We start from the raw sequence: 20,041 nt of genomic DNA on the forward strand, positions 1-20,041 counted from the left end.
TTTGGTATACTCAGTGTATACACTTGACAAGTGCAACAACAAAGGCTGCATCCCTAACAGGTTGGAGGTTGGAACTTGAATTATTTTACAATCATTAAGTAACGAACAGAACCATCATTTTTTTCATTCTGTTCCATTGTTCCAACCAGAAAAATAAAGTTCTGATCCGGCTCCAACCCCCCAAAAAGTTAAGTTTGATATTGTTTGTTTCTGTTCCTTTTTAAACCTCTGAAATATACATTTGTTTTATATTTAGCTCGACATTAAATTACTTCACCAATCAATGTGGATAGAGAAGCTTGCTGTGGAGTGGGTAAGTGATTTAATCTGTATAGGAAAGTCTTTAAGAGCAAATTGTATTTTGCCGTAACAGCATGGTTTAATCAAAATGAAAGACAAACACATACACTATGAGGTTTAAGACGCAAGATGCAACAGACATTTTTAGGGTGAGAAATGAGTGAGCGAGGATGGAGGAAGCTTGCCTTGAAGAGCTGGACATCTTGTTATGACAAGCATTATCTGAATTAGACACATTGAATTATACCAATTATATGCTTCTATGGAGGAAATTTGAATGTCTTTGAAGTTCTGAGTTGGTGTAATGTTGGACCAGAGCAAACGTTAGCTAGCTAGCTAACAAGCTTGAGTATGCAGCGAGGCACTAGAATTAAAAACAAGCCTTACCTTTTTGTAGTTAATAAACGTGATAACTATAGTATCCTTAATTAGCATTGGAAAAGTAATTTCATTCTTCTTTAATCAAACATCTATACCTAATTTCTGAATTATGCTTGTAACGTTGTCAGTAGATTACAGTCACCTATACTTTAGCGGGGAGGGGCAGGTAGTCTACGCACACATGCACACACACTGGCAAAGATTTCCAGCTGGCAGGCAGAAGCTGGAATATGTTTTTGAGTGACAGAGTGAGGGCTTTGGATAGGCGCTTTGTTGCGTTTTTTTGTGGGACTGGAAAAAAATGCCTGGAATGTAAAATTACTTTATTAACCGGTTCCCATGATTTTAAAATAACGGTTCTGTTCCGGAACATAATAGATCACTTCCATTTTCGGTTCAGGTTCTGTTCCTCAAATTATTTTGTTATTTTCCGGTTATCTTTTCCAACCCTTGGTCCCTAATGGCACCCTATTTCCTACATAAGCACAGTTCAAAAGTAGTGCACTACTGTATATAGGGAATAGGGTGCCATTTGGGACTCATACCATAGTCTCATGAGACTGAGTTGAACATATAGCTGTTTCAGGTGTTGAGAGGGTCTGTCCACTATGTGGTCCAATATGGCCCCAGCCCAGCTCTGGTCTGGCACAAAGTTACCCTATGGCTACTATCCAGGCCCAGATTTTTCGATAGCGATGGAACTTAAGCTTACGGGTATTTTAACAATCCATCGTTCCTTTGTGTCTATGTCACAGGATAGACATAGACATGGTACCTTAAGTGTGGAGGACGGTCTCCTGGTAATGGCTGGAGCAGAATAGGTGGAATGGTATCAAATGCATAAAACACATGATTTCCATTTGGCTTGGGCAGTATACCGCACACAGTGCATTCTGAAAGTATTCAGACCCCTTGACTTTTTTCACATTTTCTTACGTTCCTGCCTTATTATTATTTTTTATCTCATCAATCTACACACAAAACCCCATAATGACAAAGCGAAAACAGGTTTTAAGAAACTTTTGCAAATGCATTAAAAATGTATTTATTTACATACGTTTTCAGACTCTTTGCTAAGAGACCTGACATTGAGCTCAGGTATATCCTGTTTCCATTGATCATCCTTGAGATGTTTCTACAACTTGATTAGAGGCCACCTGTGGTAAGTTCAATTGTTTATGATTTAGAAAGGCACACACCTGTCTATATAAGGTCTCACAGTTGACAGTGTATGCCAGAGCAAAAACCAAGCCATGAGGTCGAAGGAATTGTCCGTAGAGCTCCGAGAAGGTATTGTGTCGAGGCACCGATCTAGGGAAGGGTACCAAAAAATGTCTGCAGCCTTGAAGTTCCCCAAGAACACAGTGTCCTCCATCATTCTTAAATGGAAGAACTTTGGAACCACCAAGACTCTTCCTAGAGCTGGCTGCCCGGCCAAACTGAGCAATCGGGGGAGAAGGGCCTTGGTCAGGGAGGTGACCAAGAACCAGATGGTCACTCTGACAGAGCTCCAGAGTTCCTCTGTGGAGATGGAAGAAACTTCCAGAAGGATAACAATCTCTGCAGCACTCCACCGATCGGGCTTTTATGGTAGAGTGGCCAGACAGAAACCACTCCTCAGTAAAAGACACATTACAGCCCACTTGGAGTTTGCCAAAAGGCACATTAAGGACTCAGACAATGAGAAATAAGATACTCTGGTCTGATGAAACCAAGATCAAACTGTTTGGCCTGAAAGCCAAGAGTCACGTCTGGAGGAAACTTGGCACCATCCCTACGATGAAGCCTGGTGATGGTAGCATCAGGCTGTGGGGATGTTTTTCAGTGGCAGGGACTGGAAGACTAGTCAGGATCGAGGGACGATGAATGGAGTACAGAGAGATCCTTGATGAAAACCTGCTCCAGAGCGCTCAGGGCCTCAGACTGGGGGCGAAGGTTCACCTTCCAACAGGACAATGACCATAAGGACACAGCCAAGATAATGCAGGAGTGGCTTGGGGACAAGACTCTGAATGTCCTTAAGTGGCCCAGCCAGAGCCCAGACTTGAACCTGATCTAACATCTCTGGAGAAACCTGAAAATAGCTGTGCAGTGATGCTCCCCATCCAACCTGACTGAGCTTGAGAGGATCTGCAGAGAACCATTTGCATTTTTAGTGATGCCCTTCTGTGCTATGCCGGTAAAACTGTAAGTGGCAGAACTGTATGGATACTGCCCAAGCCTCGTTTCCATGTGTGTGTGTGGTGTGAGACAGAGACAAAGCAATAGGGTGAAAGACAGAAGGAAAGCGAGAGAGAGTGAAAGAGAATGTGAAAGAGAGCAAAAGTGAGAGAGAGAGAGAGAGAGAGAGAGAGAGAGAGAGAGAGAGAGAGAGAGAGAGAGAGAGAGAGAGAGAGGTCATAGTTGAAAGGCTGCCCCTGCATTTGGGCATGGAGAGTGAACAATGCTGTATCCTCTTGGGTATTGGGGATTAAGCTTTCTTCAGCCGATAGACTGTATGGCATCCTATTATTTGGATGTTGTTGCAACATTTGCAGCCATATGTGAATGGCAAGGACAAACCTTAAACCATCCAGAGAACAGTGTACAACAGCATATTGCACCCTACAGCACTCTGTTATTCTGGCACATAGGTAGACAAATGGGTTAGCTCCAGTAAAGCTGTTGGCTGTGTCGTTTAGGACCTTGGTCTGATGTATGTGTCAACTGGCTTGGATTGTGTTTCGTATACACACACACACACACACACATACACACACACACACTTTGTTCAGGGATATATGAGAGCTTTTGTTTTATCACATAGAAAACCATGGTGAGGGTGTGTGTGTCCAGGGCAGAGGTCACTTATCGTCATTACATAAATCCACACACGCACACTAAAAGGCATTGTGACATAAATCCACTGGCAGATGGCAGTGGCTTTATTGCAGCCTTATTGATTCAGGAGTAGTTGGTTTGGGGTCAACAGTTCAGTGTGTGTGTGTGTGTGTGTGTGTGTGTGTGTGTGTGTGTGTGTGTGTGTGTGTGTGTGTGTGTGTGGGTGGGTGCAAGCTTGTTTGTCTGTGTCTGGTGTGTGTATGAGTTTCTGTGAGTGTATGGGGTGCCAGGTAGCCTATTGGTTAGGAGCATTGGGCCAGTAACTGAATGGTTGCTTGTCCGAATCCCTGAGCTGACTAGGTGAAAAATGTGTCAATGTGCCTTTAAGCAAGGCACTTACATTGACATTTGAGTAATTCAGCAGAGAGACTTACAGTAGTGCATTCATCTTAAGATAGCTCGGTGGGAAAACCACATATCACAGTCAGAGTAAGTACATTTTGTCCTTAATAAAGTAGCTATCAGCAAAGTAAGAGTTTGTGGGAAAACCTGTCAGTTGCTCTGAATAAGAGTGTCTGCTAAATGACTAAATGAGCATGAACGTGTGGGTTACCTGTGGTGGTAGGGCTGTTGGTAGCAGTAGGTAAGCTGGGTGTTTCTCCCAGTACCAGTCGTACTCTCTTGGCATGTGTCTTGCCCTGGTAGTGAGACTGGGCAACAATGGCCGACGTGAAGAACATATTACATAACGTACAGCACTTATTGCTGTCCACCTCTGTCTCTGCACTGTCCTGAAGGGAGGAGAGGAGACGTGAAGGGGTGATGGAGAGGAGAGGAGGAGAAAAGAGGAGATGTGAAGGGGTGATGGAGAGGAGAGGAGGAGAAAAGAGGAGATGTGAAGGGGTGATGGAGAGGAGAGGAGGAGAAAAGAGGAGATGTGAAGGGGTGATGGAGAGGAGAGGAGGAGAAAAGAGGAGATGTGAAGGGGTGATGGAGAGGAGAGGGGACGTGAAGGGGTGATGGAGAGGAGAGGAGGAGAAAAGAGGAGATGTGAAGGGGTGATGGAGAGGAGGAGAAAAGAGGAGATATGAAGGGGTGATGGAGAGGATGAGAAAAGAGGAGATGTGAAGGGGTGATGGAGAGGAGAGGAGATGTGAAGGGGTGATGGAGAGGAGAGGAGGAGAAAAGAGGAGATGTGAAGGGGTGATGGAGAGGAGAGGAGACGTGAAGGGGTGATGGAGAGGAGAGGAGGAGAAAAGAGGACATGTGAAGGGGTGATGGAGAGGAGATGTGAAGGGGTGATGGAGAGGAGAGGAGGAGAAAAGAGGAGACGTGAAGGTGTGATGGAGAGGAGAGGAGATGTGAAGGGGTGATGGAGAGGAGAGGAGGAGAAAAGAGGAGACGTGAAGGGGTGATGAACAGGAGAGGAGGAGAAAAAAGGAGATGTGAAGGGGAGATGGAGAGGAGAGGAGATGTGACGGGGTGATGGAGAGGAGAGGAGGAGAAAAGAGGAGATGTGAAGGGGTGATGGAGAGGAGATGTGACGGGGTGATGGAGAGGAGAGGAGGAGAAAAGAGGAGATGTGAAGGGGTGATGGAGAGGAGAGGAGGAGAAAAGAGGAGATGTGAAGGGGTGATGGAGAGGAGAGGAGAGGAGAGGAGATGTGAAGGGGTGATGAACAGGAGAGGAGGAGAAAAGAGGAGATGTGAAGGGGTGATGGAGAGGAGAGGAGAGGAGATGTGAAGGGGTGATGGAGAGGAGAGGAGAGGAGATGTGAAGGGGTGATGGAGATGTGAAGGGGTGATGGAGATGTGAAGGGGTGATGGAGAGGAGGAGAAAAAAGGAGAAAAGAGAGAAAAACATGTTAAAGTACACCACTTATTGCTGTCCACCTCTGTCTCTGCACTGTCCTGAAGGGAGGAGAGGAGAGGGGGATGGAAAGGAGTAGGGAGAGCAGAGAGGATGAGGTGAGGAATGGTGAGGGCAGGAGAGAGGAGGGAGAGGAGAGAGGATGAGGTGAGGAATGGTGAGGGCAGGAGAGAGGAGGGAGAGGAGAGAGGATGAGGTGAGGAATGGTGAGGGCAGGAGAGAGGAGGGAGAGGAGAGAGGATGAGGTGAGGAATGGTGAGGGCAGGAGAGAGGAGGGAGAGGAGAGAGGATGAGGTGAGGCATGGTGAGGGCAGGAGAGAGGAGGGAGAGGAGAGAGGATGAGGTGAGGAATGGTGAGGGCAGGAGAGAGGAGGGAGAGGAGAGAGGATGAGGTGAGGAATGGTGAGGGCAGGAGAGAGGACGGAGAGGAGAGGAGAGAGGATGAGGTGAGGAATGGTGAGGGCAGGAGCGAGGAGGGAGAGGAGAGAGGATGAGGTGAGGAATGGTGAGGGCAGGTGAGAGGAGGGAGAGGAGAGAGGATGAGGTGAGGAATGATGAGCGCAGGAGAGAGGAGGGAGAGGAGAGAGGGATGAAGGGGGTGATAATGACGAGAGGAAAGGAGAGAAGAGGGGTGATGGAGAGGAGAGATGAATGGGGAGATAGAGAAGAGAGGCATGAAGAGAAGAATAGCACAAGGGAAGGAAGAGAGATAGAGCAGAAGAATATACTGTAGGGGGGTAGAAGGTGAAAACAAAAATAAATAAATAAACTTGGCCCAAACAAGAAGACACCATGAAAGTCAAGACTGCTGCATCTCTGGCTGGCTCTCAGTGCTCTGATCCCCCCCGCACAGGACATATCAAATATGTATCTGTTCCAGTGAGACAAGGTCTCAGTTAACACCACTGTTTGATTATTAATGAGCTAGAGTTTGGACACAACTGAAGATGAAAACACACACCACTAGATTCCTCCCTGTCCATCTCTCGTTCTGTCTGCCTTTTCACACCTGATCTTCTCACCCTTTCATTGTTTTTTCATCACTCTATTGGCTCCTTCTGCCCTTTTCTTTCTCTCCTTCCTGTCTATAACCCCTTCATCTCTCTCCTTCCTGTCTATAACCCCTTCATCTCTCTCTCCTTCCTGTCTATAACCCCTTCATCTCTCTCCTTCCTGTCTATCACCACTTCATCTCTCTCCTTCCTGTCTATCACCACTTCATCTCCCTCCTTCCTGTCTATAACCCCTTCATCTCTCTCTCCTTCCTGTCTATCACCACTTCATCTCTCCTTCCTGTCTATCACCCCTTCATCTCTCTCTCCTTCCTGTCTATAACCCCTTCATCTCTCTCTCCTTCCTGTCTATCACCACTTCATCTCTCCTTCCTGTCTATCACCACTTCATCTCTCCTTCCTGTCTATCAACACTTCATCTCTCCTTCCTGTCTATCACCACTTCATCTCTCTCCTTCCTGTCTATAACCCCTTCATCTCTCTCTCCTTCCTGTCTATCATCTCTTCATCTCTCTCTCTCCTTCCTGTCTATCACCCCTTCATCTCTTTCTCCTTCCTGTCTATCACCCGTTCATCTCTCCTTCCTGTCTATCACCCCTTCATCTCTTTCTCCTTCCTGGCTATCAGCCCCTTCATCTCTCTCTCCTTCCTGTCTATCACCCGTTCATCTCTCCTTCATGTCTATCACCCCTTCATCTCTTTCTCCTTCCTGGCTATCAGCCCCTTCATCTCTCTCTCCTTCCTGTCTATCAGCCCCTTCATCTCTCCTTCCTGTCTATCACCCCTTCATCTCTTTCTCCTTCCTGTGTATCACCCGTTCATCTCTCCTTCCTGTCTATCACCCCTTCATCTCTTTCTCCTTCCTGTCTATTACCACTTCATCTCTCTCTCCTCTCAATAATCTCCATCATCTCTCTCTCCTTCCTGTCTATCACCCCTTCATCTCTCTCTCCTCTCCATCATCTCTCTCTCCTTCCTGTCTATCACCCCTTCATCTCTCTCTCCTCTCCATCATCTCCATCATCTCCCTCTCCTTCCTGTCTATCACCCCTTCATCCCTCCAAAAGACATTTCAAATGTCATATTATATTTTTCTCTCTCTCCTTCCTGTCTATGTATTTCCACACTTGCTCTATGTCTCATCTGTTCACACAGTTTCTCCCTTTCTGCTCTTTCATGCCTTCTCTCTCTCTCTTCTCTTTTTCATAGAACTTTTCACACCACTCTCTCTCTCTCTCACACTCTCTGCTCAGTCTGTTGGCGCAGTTCTCCTCCTCCCCTTTTTCTCTCACTCTCCTCTCTCTCGTTCAGTCTCTCTTTCCTTTCACACCACTCCCTCTCGCCCAAGTGTCAAATTGAGTCAGAGGAGAGAAACCTTAGAGGACGATGAAGTGCAATAGTAGAAATGTGTCTCCCGCGATGGTTTGGTACTGTGTGTGTGTGTGTGTGTGTGTGTGTGTGTGTGTGTGTGTGTGTGTGTGTGTGTGTGTGTGTGTGTGTGTGTGTGTGTGTGTGTGTGTGTGTGTGTGTGTGTGTGTGTGTGTGTGTGTGTCTGCCGCTGTGTCAGTGTGTGTTAACATCAAATACTGTAGAGGTTCTGAGAGTTTGGTATACCTCTACCTTCCAGCACTCTGTTTTCTCTCTCTCCTTTCTCAGTCTGTCTCTCTCTCTGGTCTTCCTGTTATTTTCTCTCCCTTTTCTCTGTCTGTTTGTCTCATCTACTGGGTAAATGGTACTCTTTCCATCTCTGTCTGTCTGTCTCATCTACTGGCTAAATGGTACTCTTTCCATCTCTGTTTGTCTCATCTACTGGGTAAATGGTACTCTTTCCATCTCTGTTTGTCTCATCTACTGGGTAAATGGTACTCTTTCCATCTCTGCCTGTTTGTCTCATCTACTGGGTAAATGGTACTCTTTCCATCTCTGTTTGTCTCATCTACTGGCTAAATGGTACTCTTTCCATCTCTGTTTGTCTCATCTACTGGGTAAATGGTACTCTTTCCATCTCTGTTTGTCTCATCTACTGGGTAAATGGTACTCTTTCCATCTCTGCCTGTTTGTCTCATCTACTGGGTAAATGGTACTCTTTCCATCTCTGTTTGTCTCATCTACTGGCTAAATGGTACTCTTTCCATCTCTGTTTGTCTCATCTACTGGGTAAATGGTACTCTTTCCATCTCTGTTTGTCTCATCTACTGGCTAAATGGTACTCTTTCCGTCTCTGTTTGTCTCATCTACTGGCTAAATGGTACTCTTTCCATCTCTGTTTGTCTCATCTACTGGCTAAATGGTACTCTTTCCATCTCTGATTGTCTCATCTACTGGGTAAATGGTACCCTTTCCATCTCTGCCTGTGTGTCTCATCTACTGGGTAAATGGTACTCTTTCCATCTCTGTCTGTCTGTCTCATCTACTGGCTAAATGGTACTCTTTCCATCTCTGTTTGTCTCTTCTACTGGGTAAATGGTACTCTTTCCATCTCTGTTTGTCTCATCTACTGGGTAAATGGTACTCTTTCCATCTCTGTCTGTTTGTCTCATCGACTGGGTAAATGGTACTCTTTCCATCTCTGTTTGTCTCATCTACTGGGTAAATGGTACTCTTTCCATCTCTGCTTGTTTGTCTCATCTACTGGGTAAATGGTACCCTTTCCATCTCTGCCTGTTTGTCTCATCTACTGGGTAAATGGTACTCTTTCAATCTCTGTCTGTCTGTCTCATCTACTGGCTAAATGGTACTCTTTCCATCTCTGTTTGTCTCTTCTACTGGGTAAATGGTACTCTTTCCATCTCTGTTTGTCTCATCTACTGGGTAAATGGTACTCTTTCCATCTCTGTCTGTTTGTCTCATCGACTGGGTAAATGGTACTCTTTCCATCTCTGTTTGTCTCTTCTACTGGGTAAATGGTACTCTTTCCATCTCTGTTTGTCTCATCTACTGGGTAAATGGTACTCTTTCCATCTCTGTTTGACTCATCTACTGGGTAAATGGTACTCTTTCCATCTCTGTTTGTCTCTTCTACTGGGTAAATGGTACTCTTTCCATCTCTGTTTGTCTCATCTACTGGGTAAATGGTACTCTTTCCATCTCTGTTTGTCTCATCTACTGGCTAAATGGTACTCTTTCCATCACTGTTTGACTCATCTGCTGGGTAAATGGTACTCTTTCCATCTCTGTCTGATCTACTGGGTAAATGGTACTCTTTACATCTCTGTTTGACTCATCTACTGGGTAAATGGTACTCTTTCCATCTCTGCCTGTTTGTCTCATCTACTGGGTAAATGGTACTCTTTCCATCTCTGTTTGTCTCATCTACTGGCTAAATGGTACTCTTTCCATCTCTGTTTGTCTCATCTACTGGGTAAATGGTACCCTTTCCATCTCTGTCTGTCTGTCTCATCTACTGGGTAAATGGTACTCTTTCCATCTCTGTTTGTCTCATCTACTGGGTAAATGGTACTCTTTCCATCACTGTTTGACTCATCTGCTGGGTAAATGGTACTCTTTCCATCTCTGTTTGTCTCTTCTACTGGGTAAATGGTACTCTTTCCATCTCTGTTTGTCTCATCTACTGGGTAAATGGCACTCTTTCCATCTCTGTCTGTCTGTCTCATCTACTGGGTAAATTGTACTCTTTCCATCTCTGTTTGACTCATCTACTGGGTAAATGGTACTCTTTCCATCTCTGCCTGTTTGTCTCATCTACTGGGTAAATGGTACTCTTTCCATCTATGTCTATGTCACTGTTTATCTCACTGTCACTGTTTTTTTATCTTCATATCTTTTGTCTACAAGGTGAAGAGGTTTTCCCTCTCAGTCCATAACGCTCTCTGACACACACACACTCCCTCCATCTCTTTCCTATCGGAGGTGAAGTGGGTTCTCTCCGTCTCTCTTTCTCTATCCCTCTCTCCTAGAGGGGATGAAGTGGGTTCTGTTTCTCCAATATCAGTCTTAGTGAATATCGCCTCTTTGGGATGAAATATTTATCTGTATTAGCAGCTCTGACACCTATCCACCTAAGCCCCCTCACCATCTCTTCACCACTCTTCTCCTCCTCCCCCAGGTGGTCTCCTGTTGTGATCATGTTAGAGTTAGCCACGCTCTGAACCAGACATATTCCTCTATCTCTCTGTTCTTTTCTCTCCCATTCTCCCTCCATCTCTCTGTCCCTTTCTTTCTCATTCTATCTCTCTGTTCTTTTCTCTCCCATTCTCCCTGTATCTCTCTGTCCCTTTCTCTGTCATTCTCCCTCCATCTCGTTGTCCCTTTCTTTCTCATTCTATCTCTCTGTTCTTTTCTCTCCCATTCTCCCTGTATCTCTCTGTCCCTTTCTCTGTCATTCTCCCTCCATCTCGTTGTCCCTTTCTTTCTCATTCTATCTCTCTGTTCTTTTCTCTCCCATTCTCCCTGTATCTCTCTGTCCCTTTCTCTGTCATTCTCCCTCCATCTCATTGTCCCTTTCTTTCTCATTCTATCTCTCTGTTCTTTTCTCTCCCATTCTCCCTGTATCTCTCTGTCCCTTTCTCTGTCATTCTCCCTCCATCTCGTTGTCCCTTTCTTTCTCATTCTATCTCTCTGTTCTTTTCTCTCCCATTCTCCCTGTATCTCTCTGTCCCTTTCTCTGTCATTCTCCCTCCATCTCGTTGTCCCTTTCTTTCTCATTCTATCTCTCTGTTCTTTTCTCTCCCATTCTCCCTGTATCTCTCTGTCCCTTTCTCTGTCATTCTCCCTCCATCTCGTTGTCCCTTTCTTTCTCATTCTATCTCTCTGTTCTTTTCTCTCCCATTCTGCCTCTATCTCTCTGTCTCTTTCTCTGTCATTCTCCCTCTATCTCTCTGTCCCTTTCTCTGTCATTCTCCCTCCATCTCTCTGTCCCTTTCTTTCTCATTCTATCTCTCTGTTCTTTTCTCTCCCATTCTGCCTGTATCTCTCTGTCCCTTTCTCCCTCATTCTCCCTCTATCTCTCTGTCCCTTTCTCCCTCATTCTCCCTCTATCTCTCTGTCCCTTTCTCGGTCATTCTCCCTCTATCTCTCTGTTCTTTTCTCTCCCATTCTTCCTCTATCTCTCTGTCCCTTTCTCTGTCATTCTCCCTCTATCTCTCTGTCCCTTTCTCTGTCATTCTCCCTCCATCTCTCTGTCCCTTTCTGCCTCATTCTCCCTCCATCTCTCTGTCCCTTTCTCTGTCATTCTCCCTCCATCTCTCTGTCCCTTTTTCTCTCATTCTATCTATCTGTTCCTTTCTCCCTCATTCTCCCTCTATCTCTCTGTCCCTTTCTTTCTCATTCTATCTCTCTGTCCCTTTCTTTCTCATTCTATCTCTCTGTCCCTTTCTCTCTCATTCTCCCTCTATCTATCTGTCCCTTTCTCTCTCATTCTCCCTCTATCTCACAGTCCATTTCTCTCTCATTCTCCCTCCATCTCTCTGTCCCTTTCTCTCTCATTCTCCCTCTATCTATCTGTCCATTTCTTTCTCATTCTATCTATCTGTCCCTTTCTCTCTCATTCTCCCTCTATCTATCTGTCCCTTTCTCTCTCATTCTCCCTCTATCTCACAGTCCATTTCTCTCTCATTCTCCATCTATTCAATTCAATTCAAGGGGCTTTATTGGCATGGTAAACATATGTTAACATTGCCAAAGCAAGTGAAATGTGTAAACAAAAGTGAAATAAACAATAAAAAAGGAACAGTAAATATTACACTCACACAAGTTCCAAAATAATAAAAACATTTCATAATATTTTGTGTACATACAGTGCTGTAGCGATATGCAAATCTCTCTCTTATTCTCCCTCTATCTTTCGGTCCCTTTCTCCCGACCCCTACTGTCTCAGCCTCCAGTATTTACGCTGCAGTATTTTATGTGTCAGGGTCTAGGGTCAGTCTGTTATATCTGGAGTATTTATCCTGTCTTATCCGGTGTCATTCTCCCTCTATCTCTCTGTCCCTTTCTCCCTCTATCTCTCTGTCCCTTTCTCCCTCATTCTCCCTCTATCTCTCTGTCCCTTTCTCCCTCATTCTCCCTCTATCTCTCTGTCCCTTTCTCTCCCATTCTTCCTCTATCTCTCTGTCCCTTTCTCCCTCATTCTCCCTCTATCTCTCTGTCCCTTTCTCTCTCATTCTCCCTCTATCTCTCTGTCCCTTTCTCCCTCATTCTCCCTCTATCTCTCTGTCCCTATCTCTCTCATTCTATCTCTCTGTCCCTTTCTCTCTCATTCTATCTCTCTGTCCCTTTCTCTCTCATTCTCCCTCTATCTCTCTGTCCCTTTCTCTCTCATTCTCCCTCTATCTTTCTGTCCCTTTCTCCCTCATTCTCCCTCTATCTCTCTGTCCCTTTCTCTCTCATTCTCCCTCTATCTATCTGTCCCTTTCTCTCTCATTCTCCCTCTATCTCTCTGTCCCTTTCTCTCTCATTCTCCCTCTATCTCTCTGTCCCTTTCTCTCTCATTCTCCCTATATCTCTCTGTCCCTTTCTCCCTCATTCTCCCTCTATTTCTCTGTCCCTTTCTCCCTCTATCTCTCTGTCCCTTTCTCCCTCATTCTCCCTCTATCTCTCTGTCCCTTTCTCCCTCATTCTATCTCTCTGTCCCTTTCTCTCTCATTCTCCCTCTATCTCTCTGTCCCTTTCTCTCTCATTCTCCCTCTATCTCTCGGTCCCTTTCTCCCTCATTCTCCCTCTATCTCTCGGTCCCTTTCTCCCTCATTCTATATCTCTGTCCCTTTCTCTCTCATTCTCCCTCTATCTCTCGGTCCCTTTCTCCCTCATTCTCCCTCTATTTCTCGGTCCCTTTCTCCCTCATTCTATATCTCTGTCCCTTTCTCTCTCATTCTCACTCTATCTCTCTGTCCCTTTCTCTCTCATTCTCCCTCTATCTCTCGGCCCCTTTCTCTCTCATTCTATCTCTCTGTCCCTTTCTCCCTCATTCTCCCTCCATCGCTCTGTCCCTTTCTCTCTCATTTTCCCTCTATCACTCTGTCCCTGTACTTGTCTTAACCTTCCTCCTTTCCTGTCTCTCCGTGATCGTTTCCTTTGGTCTTCATTCCCTGTATGTGTCCTACAGAGTGACAACTACGGTACCTCTGAGTATTAGTTTGTGCATAATGACTTGAATGTGTGTGTTGGTATCCTTCAAATCCTTCACAAACAGTATCAAAACAAAACAGACGTTCTTTATTTCTGGGTTTATCACGGGAGCTCTAGGCCTCATGAGGATGGTTTGGTTCAGTGTGTGTGTGTGTGTGTGTGCGTGTGTGTGTGTGTGTGTGTGTGTGTGTGTGTGTGTGTGTGTGTGTGTGTGTGTGTGTGTGTGTGTGTGTGTGTGTGTGTGTTTGGATGAGGATAGCTCTTTCAGCTCCTCTTTTCTCTTCCGCCAGGCTTTCCGCTATCCCTCCTCTCTTTATTCCTGCTTCCTCTCCTCTCTAAAAGTATCCCCTCCTCTCTTTATTCCTGCTTCCTCTCCTCTCTAAAAGTATCCCCTCCTCTCTTTATTCCTGCTTCCTCTCCTCTCTAAAAGTATCCCCTCCTCTCTTTATTCCTGCTTCCTCTCCTCTCTAAAAGTATCCCCTCCTCTCTTTATTCCTGCTTCCTCTCCTCTCTAAAAGTATCCACACCTCTCTTTATTCCTGCTTCCTCTCCTCTCTAAAAGTATCCCCTCCTTTATTCCTCTTTATTCCCACACCTCTCATTCCTGCTTCCTATCCTCTCTAAAAGTATCCACACCTCTCTTTATTCCTGCTTCCTCTCCTCTCTAAAAGTATCCCCTCCTGCTTCCTCTCCTCTTAAAAGTATCCCCTCCTCCTGCTTCCTCTCCTCTCTAAAAGTATCCACACCTCTCTTTATTCCTGCTTCCTCTCTAAAAGTATCCACCTCTCTAAAAAAGTATCCCCTCCTCTCTTTATTCCTGCTTCCTCCCTCTCTAAAAGTATCCTCTCCTAAAAAGTATCCACACCTCTCTTTATTCCTGCTTCCTCTCCTCTCTAAAAGTATCCCCTCCTCTCTTTATTCCTGCTTCCTCTCCTCTCTAAAAGTATCCCCTCCTCTCTTTATTCCTGCTTCCTCTCCTCTCTAAAAGTATCCACACCTCTCTTTATTCCTGCTTCCTCTCCTCTCTAAAAGTATCCACACCTCTCTTTATTCCTGCTTCCTCTCCTCTCTAAAAGTATCCCCTCCTCTCTTTATTCCTGCTTCCTCTCCTCTCTAAAAGTATCCCCTCCTCTCTTTATTCCTGCTTCCTCTCCTCTCTAAAAGTATCCCCTCCTCTCTTTATTCCTGCTTCCTATCCTCTCTAAAAGTATCCACACCTCTCTGTATTCCCCTCCTCTCTAAAAGTATCCCCTCCTCTTTTATTCCTGCTTCCTCTCCTCTCTAAAAGTATCCCCTCCTCTCTTTCTGCTTCCTTCCTCTCTAAAAGCTTCTTTTATTCTGCTTCCTCTCCTCTCTAAAAGTATCCCCTCTCTTTTATTCCTGCTTCCTCTCCTCTCTAAAAGTATCCCCACCTCTCTTTATTCCTGCTTCCTCTCCTCTCTAAAAGTATCCCCTCCCCTTTATTCCTCTCTCTCTTATCCCCTCTCTTTATTCCTGCTTCCTCTCCTCTCTAAAAGTATCCACACCTCTCTTTATTCCTGCTTCCTTTATTCTCCTCTCTAAAAGTATCCACACCTGCTCTCTCCTCTCTAAAAGTATCCACACCTCTCTTTATTCCTGCTTCCTCTCCTCTCTAAAAGTATCCCCTCCTCTCTTTTAGCTTCCCTCTCTCATTTGATTAATCCCCGCTCCTCCCAGCCTCCTGTGGCGTTGAGAAAACCCATACAGAGTTACTGTCAATGATATGTGACATTTTAGAAACAGAATAGTTCAGAGTGAGTGAAAATAATAAAATAAGTGCATTAAACCAAAGTTGGAAGACAACTGTGAATGTGTTTATCTATTTGTTATTTGTTAATTTACGACTGTAACAGCTAAAGGGGATTCCAATAAAGGAATACAAAATCTGATGTTAGAATTTAATGAGTTCAACCGAGTTCAACTACAACCACACACACACATACACATCAAACACACACACACAAACACACACACACATTCACACACACACACACACCACACACACACACACACACACACACACACACACACACACACACACACACACACACACACACACACACACACACACACACACACACTCATAACAAATACACACACACACTGGCATAACAAATACACCTCACAGGCACAAACACACCACACACACATACACACACACACAGGCACAAACACACCACACACACATACACACACACACAACAAAACACACACACACACATACACACAACACAACACACACACACACACACACACACACACATAACAAATACACACCACACACACAATACACACACACACACACACACACACACATAACAAATACACACACACACACACACAGGCACAAACACACCACACACACATACACACATACACACATACACACACACACACACACAACACACACACACAGGCACAAACACACCTGATATATGATCTAAACTCTGCTGTGGAAGGCAGGAGTGTCATTCATTATTTGAAACAGATGAAATCCAGAAGGAGTGGTCTCAGATCCTTCCTGTCTAAGCAGAAAAATGTACTTTGGAGAGAAGCGGAAAACCAAAATAAACACGAGAGAGAATGGAGAGCTGTCTCTCCCTGCTGTGGTCCATATGTGATTGAAGACTTGTTAGGAAAGGTTTTGACAATGAGGTGTTTGTGTGTGTATGTGTGTGTTTGTGTGTGTGTGTGTATGTGTGTGTGTACGTGTGTGTGTGTGTGTGTGTGTGTGTGTGTGTGTGTGTGTGTGTGTGTGTGTGTGTGTGTGTGTGTGTGTGTGTGTGTGTGTGTGTGTGTGTGTGTGTGTGTGTGTGTGTGTGTGTGTGTGTGTGTGTGTGTGTGTGTGTGTGCGTGCGTGCGTGCGTGCGTGCGTGTGTGTGTGTGTGTTTATGTGTGTATGTGTGTATGTGTGTGTGTGTGTGTGTATGTGTGTGTGTGTGTGTGTGTGTGTGTGTGTGTGTGTGTGCGTGCGTGCGTGCGTGTACGTGTGTGTGTGTGTGTGTGTGTGTGTGTGTGTGTGTGTGTGTGTGTGTGTGTGTGTGTGTGTGTGTGTGTGTGTGCGTGCGTGCGTGCGTGCGTGTGTGTGTGCGTGTGCATGCATGTCATTTTTGTGACATCTGAATAACTGACAGCTCATTATTGTTGTTCCAGGAGGAATGTCTTGACTGACATGAGGACTGGTTTTACTGAAATCTCTCACTCCCCTTTATTTCTCTTGTTCTCTCTATCACGTAGCCAACGTCACTCTTTGGTTCCTGTGCCTGTCCCTCACTCTATCAATCACTTTTCCTGTCTTTTTCTTGTTTCTCTCTCGCTCCCTGTCAGACAAACATCTGGTGAGACTCATTTACATGTGACCTATTTGTGGAGTGTGAGTGTGTGTGTGTATCTATGCACAGACAAACAGTGTGTGTGTGTGTGTGTGTGTGTGTGTGTGTGTGTGTGTGTGTGTGTGTGTGTGTGTGTGTGTGTGTGTGTGTGTGTAGCCTCACCCTATCCCCAACAATAGACTTCTAATTAAACATGTTCATTTCTCTCTTTCCTTCTCTCATCTCCCTCTCGCCTATCGTTTCTCCTCTCCTCTCCCACATGAAGAAATACTACAGTGTTATTATTATTATGGTTATACTATGGCAGGAATTCTGTAGTGTTGTTGTTTTATTATCTTTCTCCTTGAGAAAACCTCGTGGACAAATACTAAAAGGGGATACAAACCTGGTTCAGGGTAACGGTTTAGGTTTAAAGGGAAGGTTTGGGCAAAGGATATGAACCTGATTTAGGGTAACGGTTTAGGTTTAAAGGGAAGGGTTGGGTAGAGGATATGAACCTGATTTAGGGTAACGGTTTAGGTTTAAAGGGAAGGGTTGGGTAGAGGATATGAACCTGATTTAGGGTAACGGTTTAGGTTTAAAGGGAAGGGTTGGGTAGAGGATATGAACCTGATTTAGGGTAACGGTTTAGGTTTAAAGGGAAGGGAAGGGTTGGGTAAAGGATATGAACCTGATATAGGGTAACGGTTTAGGTTTAAAGGGAAGGGTTGGGTAAAGGATATGAACCTGATTCTGGGTAACGGTTTAGGTTTAAAGGGAAGGGTTGGGCAAAGGATATGAACCTGATTTAGGGTAACGGTTTAGGTTTAAAGGGAAGGGTTGGGTAGAGGATATGAACCTGATTTAGGGTAGCGGTTTAGGTTTAAAGGGAAGGGTTGGGTAAAGGATATGAACCTGATTTAGGGTAACGGTTTAGGTTTAAAGGGAAGGGTTGGGAAGAGGATATGAACCTGATTTAGGGTAACGGTTTAGGTTTAAAGGGAAGGGTTGGGTAGAGGATATGAACCTGATTTAGGGTAACGGTTTAGGTTTAAAGGGAAGGGTTGGGTAAAGGATATGAACCTGGTTCAGGGTAACGGTTTAGGTTTAAAGGGAAGGGTTGGGTAAAGGATATGAACCTGATTTAGGGTAACGGTTTAGGTTTAAAGGGAAGGGTTGGGTAGAGGATATGAACCTGATTTAGGGTAACGGTTTAGGTTTAAAGGGAAGGGTTGGGTAGAGGATATGAACCTGATTTAGGGTAACGGTTTAGGTTTAAAGGGAAGGGTTGGGTAGAGGATATGAACCTGGTTCAGGGTAACGGTTTAGGTTTAAAGGGAAGGGTTGGGTAAAGGATATGAACCTGATTTAGGGTAACGGTTTAGGTTTAAAGGGAAGGGTTGGGTAAAGGATATGAACCTGATTTAGGGTAACGGTTTAGGTTTAAAGGGAAGGGTTGGGTTTGGTAAAGGATATGAACCTGGTTCAGGGTAACGGTTTAGGTTTAAAGGGAAGGGTTGGGTAGAGGATATGAACCTGATTTAGGGTAACGGTTTAGGTTTAAAGGGAAGGGTTGGGTAGAGGATATGAACCTGGTTCAGGGTAACGGTTTAGGTTTAAAGGGAAGGTTTGGGCAAAGGATATGAACCTGATTTAGGGTAACGGTTTAGGTTTAAAGGGAAGGGTTGGGTAGAGGATGCGAACCTGGTTCAGGGTAACGGTTTAGGTTTAAAGGGAAGGGTTGGGTAAAGGATATGAACCTGGTTCAAGGTAAGGGTTTAGGTTTAAAGGGAAGGGTTGGGTAGAGGATATGAACCTGATTTAGGGTAACGGTTTAGGTTTAAAGGGAAGGGTTGGGTAAAGGATACAAACCTGGTTCAGGGTAACGGTTTAGGTTTAAAGGGAAGGTTTGGGCAAAGGATATGAACCTGATTTAGGGTAACGGTTTAGGTTTAAAGGGAAGGGTTGGGTAGAGGATGCGAACCTGGTTCAGGGTAACGGTTTAGGTTTAAAGGGAAGGGTTGGGTTGGGTAAAAGATATGAACCTGGTTCAAGGTAAGGGTTTAGGTTTAAAGGGAAGGGTTGGGTTGGGTAAAGGATATGAACCTGATTTAGGGTAACGGTTTAGGTTTAAAGGGAAGGGAAGGGTTGGGTAGAGGATATGAACCTGATTTAGGGTAACGGTTTAGGTTTAAAGGGAAGGGTTGGGTAAAGGATATGAACCTGGTTCAGGGTAACGGTTTAGGTTTAAAGGGAAGGGTTGGGTTGGGCAAAGGATATGAACCTGATTTAGGGTAACGGTTTAGGTTTAAAGGGAAGGGTTGGGTAGAGGATATGAACCTGATTTAGGGTAAGGGGAATTGGGTTGGGGGAAGGGGTAAATAACTTTATTAAAAATAGAAAGTAGGGAAAGTAAACTTGTTCTTTAGGATATTGGGAGGGGAGTGGTGGTTTTTGACTTTGAAAAGAGGATTAATGGTTGTAGTTATTGTTGATGTTGTTTATGTTCCATTAAGCTCTGGAAAAAAGTGCAATACAATTGTCATTTGTTAAAATGGCAGCTTCTATTGCAGTGCCTAGTGTGTTTTTGTGTACGTGGGGAGTCTGTATGACATCTTGATGGTTTTCTGACATGAGACCTCCCCAAGGTACACCAGGCTGGCGTAGCATATTCACATAGCTGTACGCTGATACACTGATGGCTGTTCCTGGAGAGGCACCTCCTTTTCTTCTTTAGAGTACCCTCACTTGGTACTGGTTCTTCCTTCCCTCGCACTAGGTCTTCCTGGGCTTGACCTTGACCCACCACAGATTGGCCCAGTTCTCCATCTCTGTTCTGCTCTTCTGTAGCTTTTTACCAGCACGGGCAACGTTTTTGGAGGAGGCCCAATAACGGAGATTGTCTCTGAACTGGACCACTTGTCCCTCTCTTGGGTAATAAATATAATAACCTTAGGGAACACAATATATGTTCCGTACTGGAGGTTTCTCACTTACGGGACGCAAAAAGTGGGATATGGGGGAGGAGGATGGGCAGGGTGTATGCAAATAAGTACTGTAGTATTTACTATAGTAAAAAAAATGTTTTTTTTGTGGACTGTAGTGTTTTTGCTGACATTTCTGTAGTACTTACTACAGTGTGTTTTGTGGCTAATACTGTAATATATACTATAATATTCTACAATATACTACAAAATACTATACTAAGTACTACACATGATTGAGGGATACTACAGTGTG

General features: G+C 44.8%; 1 protein-coding gene across 2 annotated transcripts in view; it reads right to left on the minus strand.

The window, feature by feature from the left end:
• Positions 1-20,041, minus strand: part of LOC135523494 (zinc finger matrin-type protein 4-like) — a 103,072-nt gene that overhangs the window by 48,860 nt on the left and 34,171 nt on the right. For both annotated transcript variants that reach the window (XM_064950197.1, XM_064950198.1), the window contains exon 4: positions 4,115-4,292. In XM_064950197.1, coding sequence (XP_064806269.1) covers positions 4,115-4,292 — 178 coding nt within the window. The remainder of the gene's footprint in view (positions 1-4,114; positions 4,293-20,041) is intronic.

This window comes from Oncorhynchus masou, chromosome 31 (genome assembly GCF_036934945.1).
Source record: "Oncorhynchus masou masou isolate Uvic2021 chromosome 31, UVic_Omas_1.1, whole genome shotgun sequence".
NCBI lineage: Eukaryota > Metazoa > Chordata > Actinopteri > Salmoniformes > Salmonidae > Oncorhynchus > Oncorhynchus masou.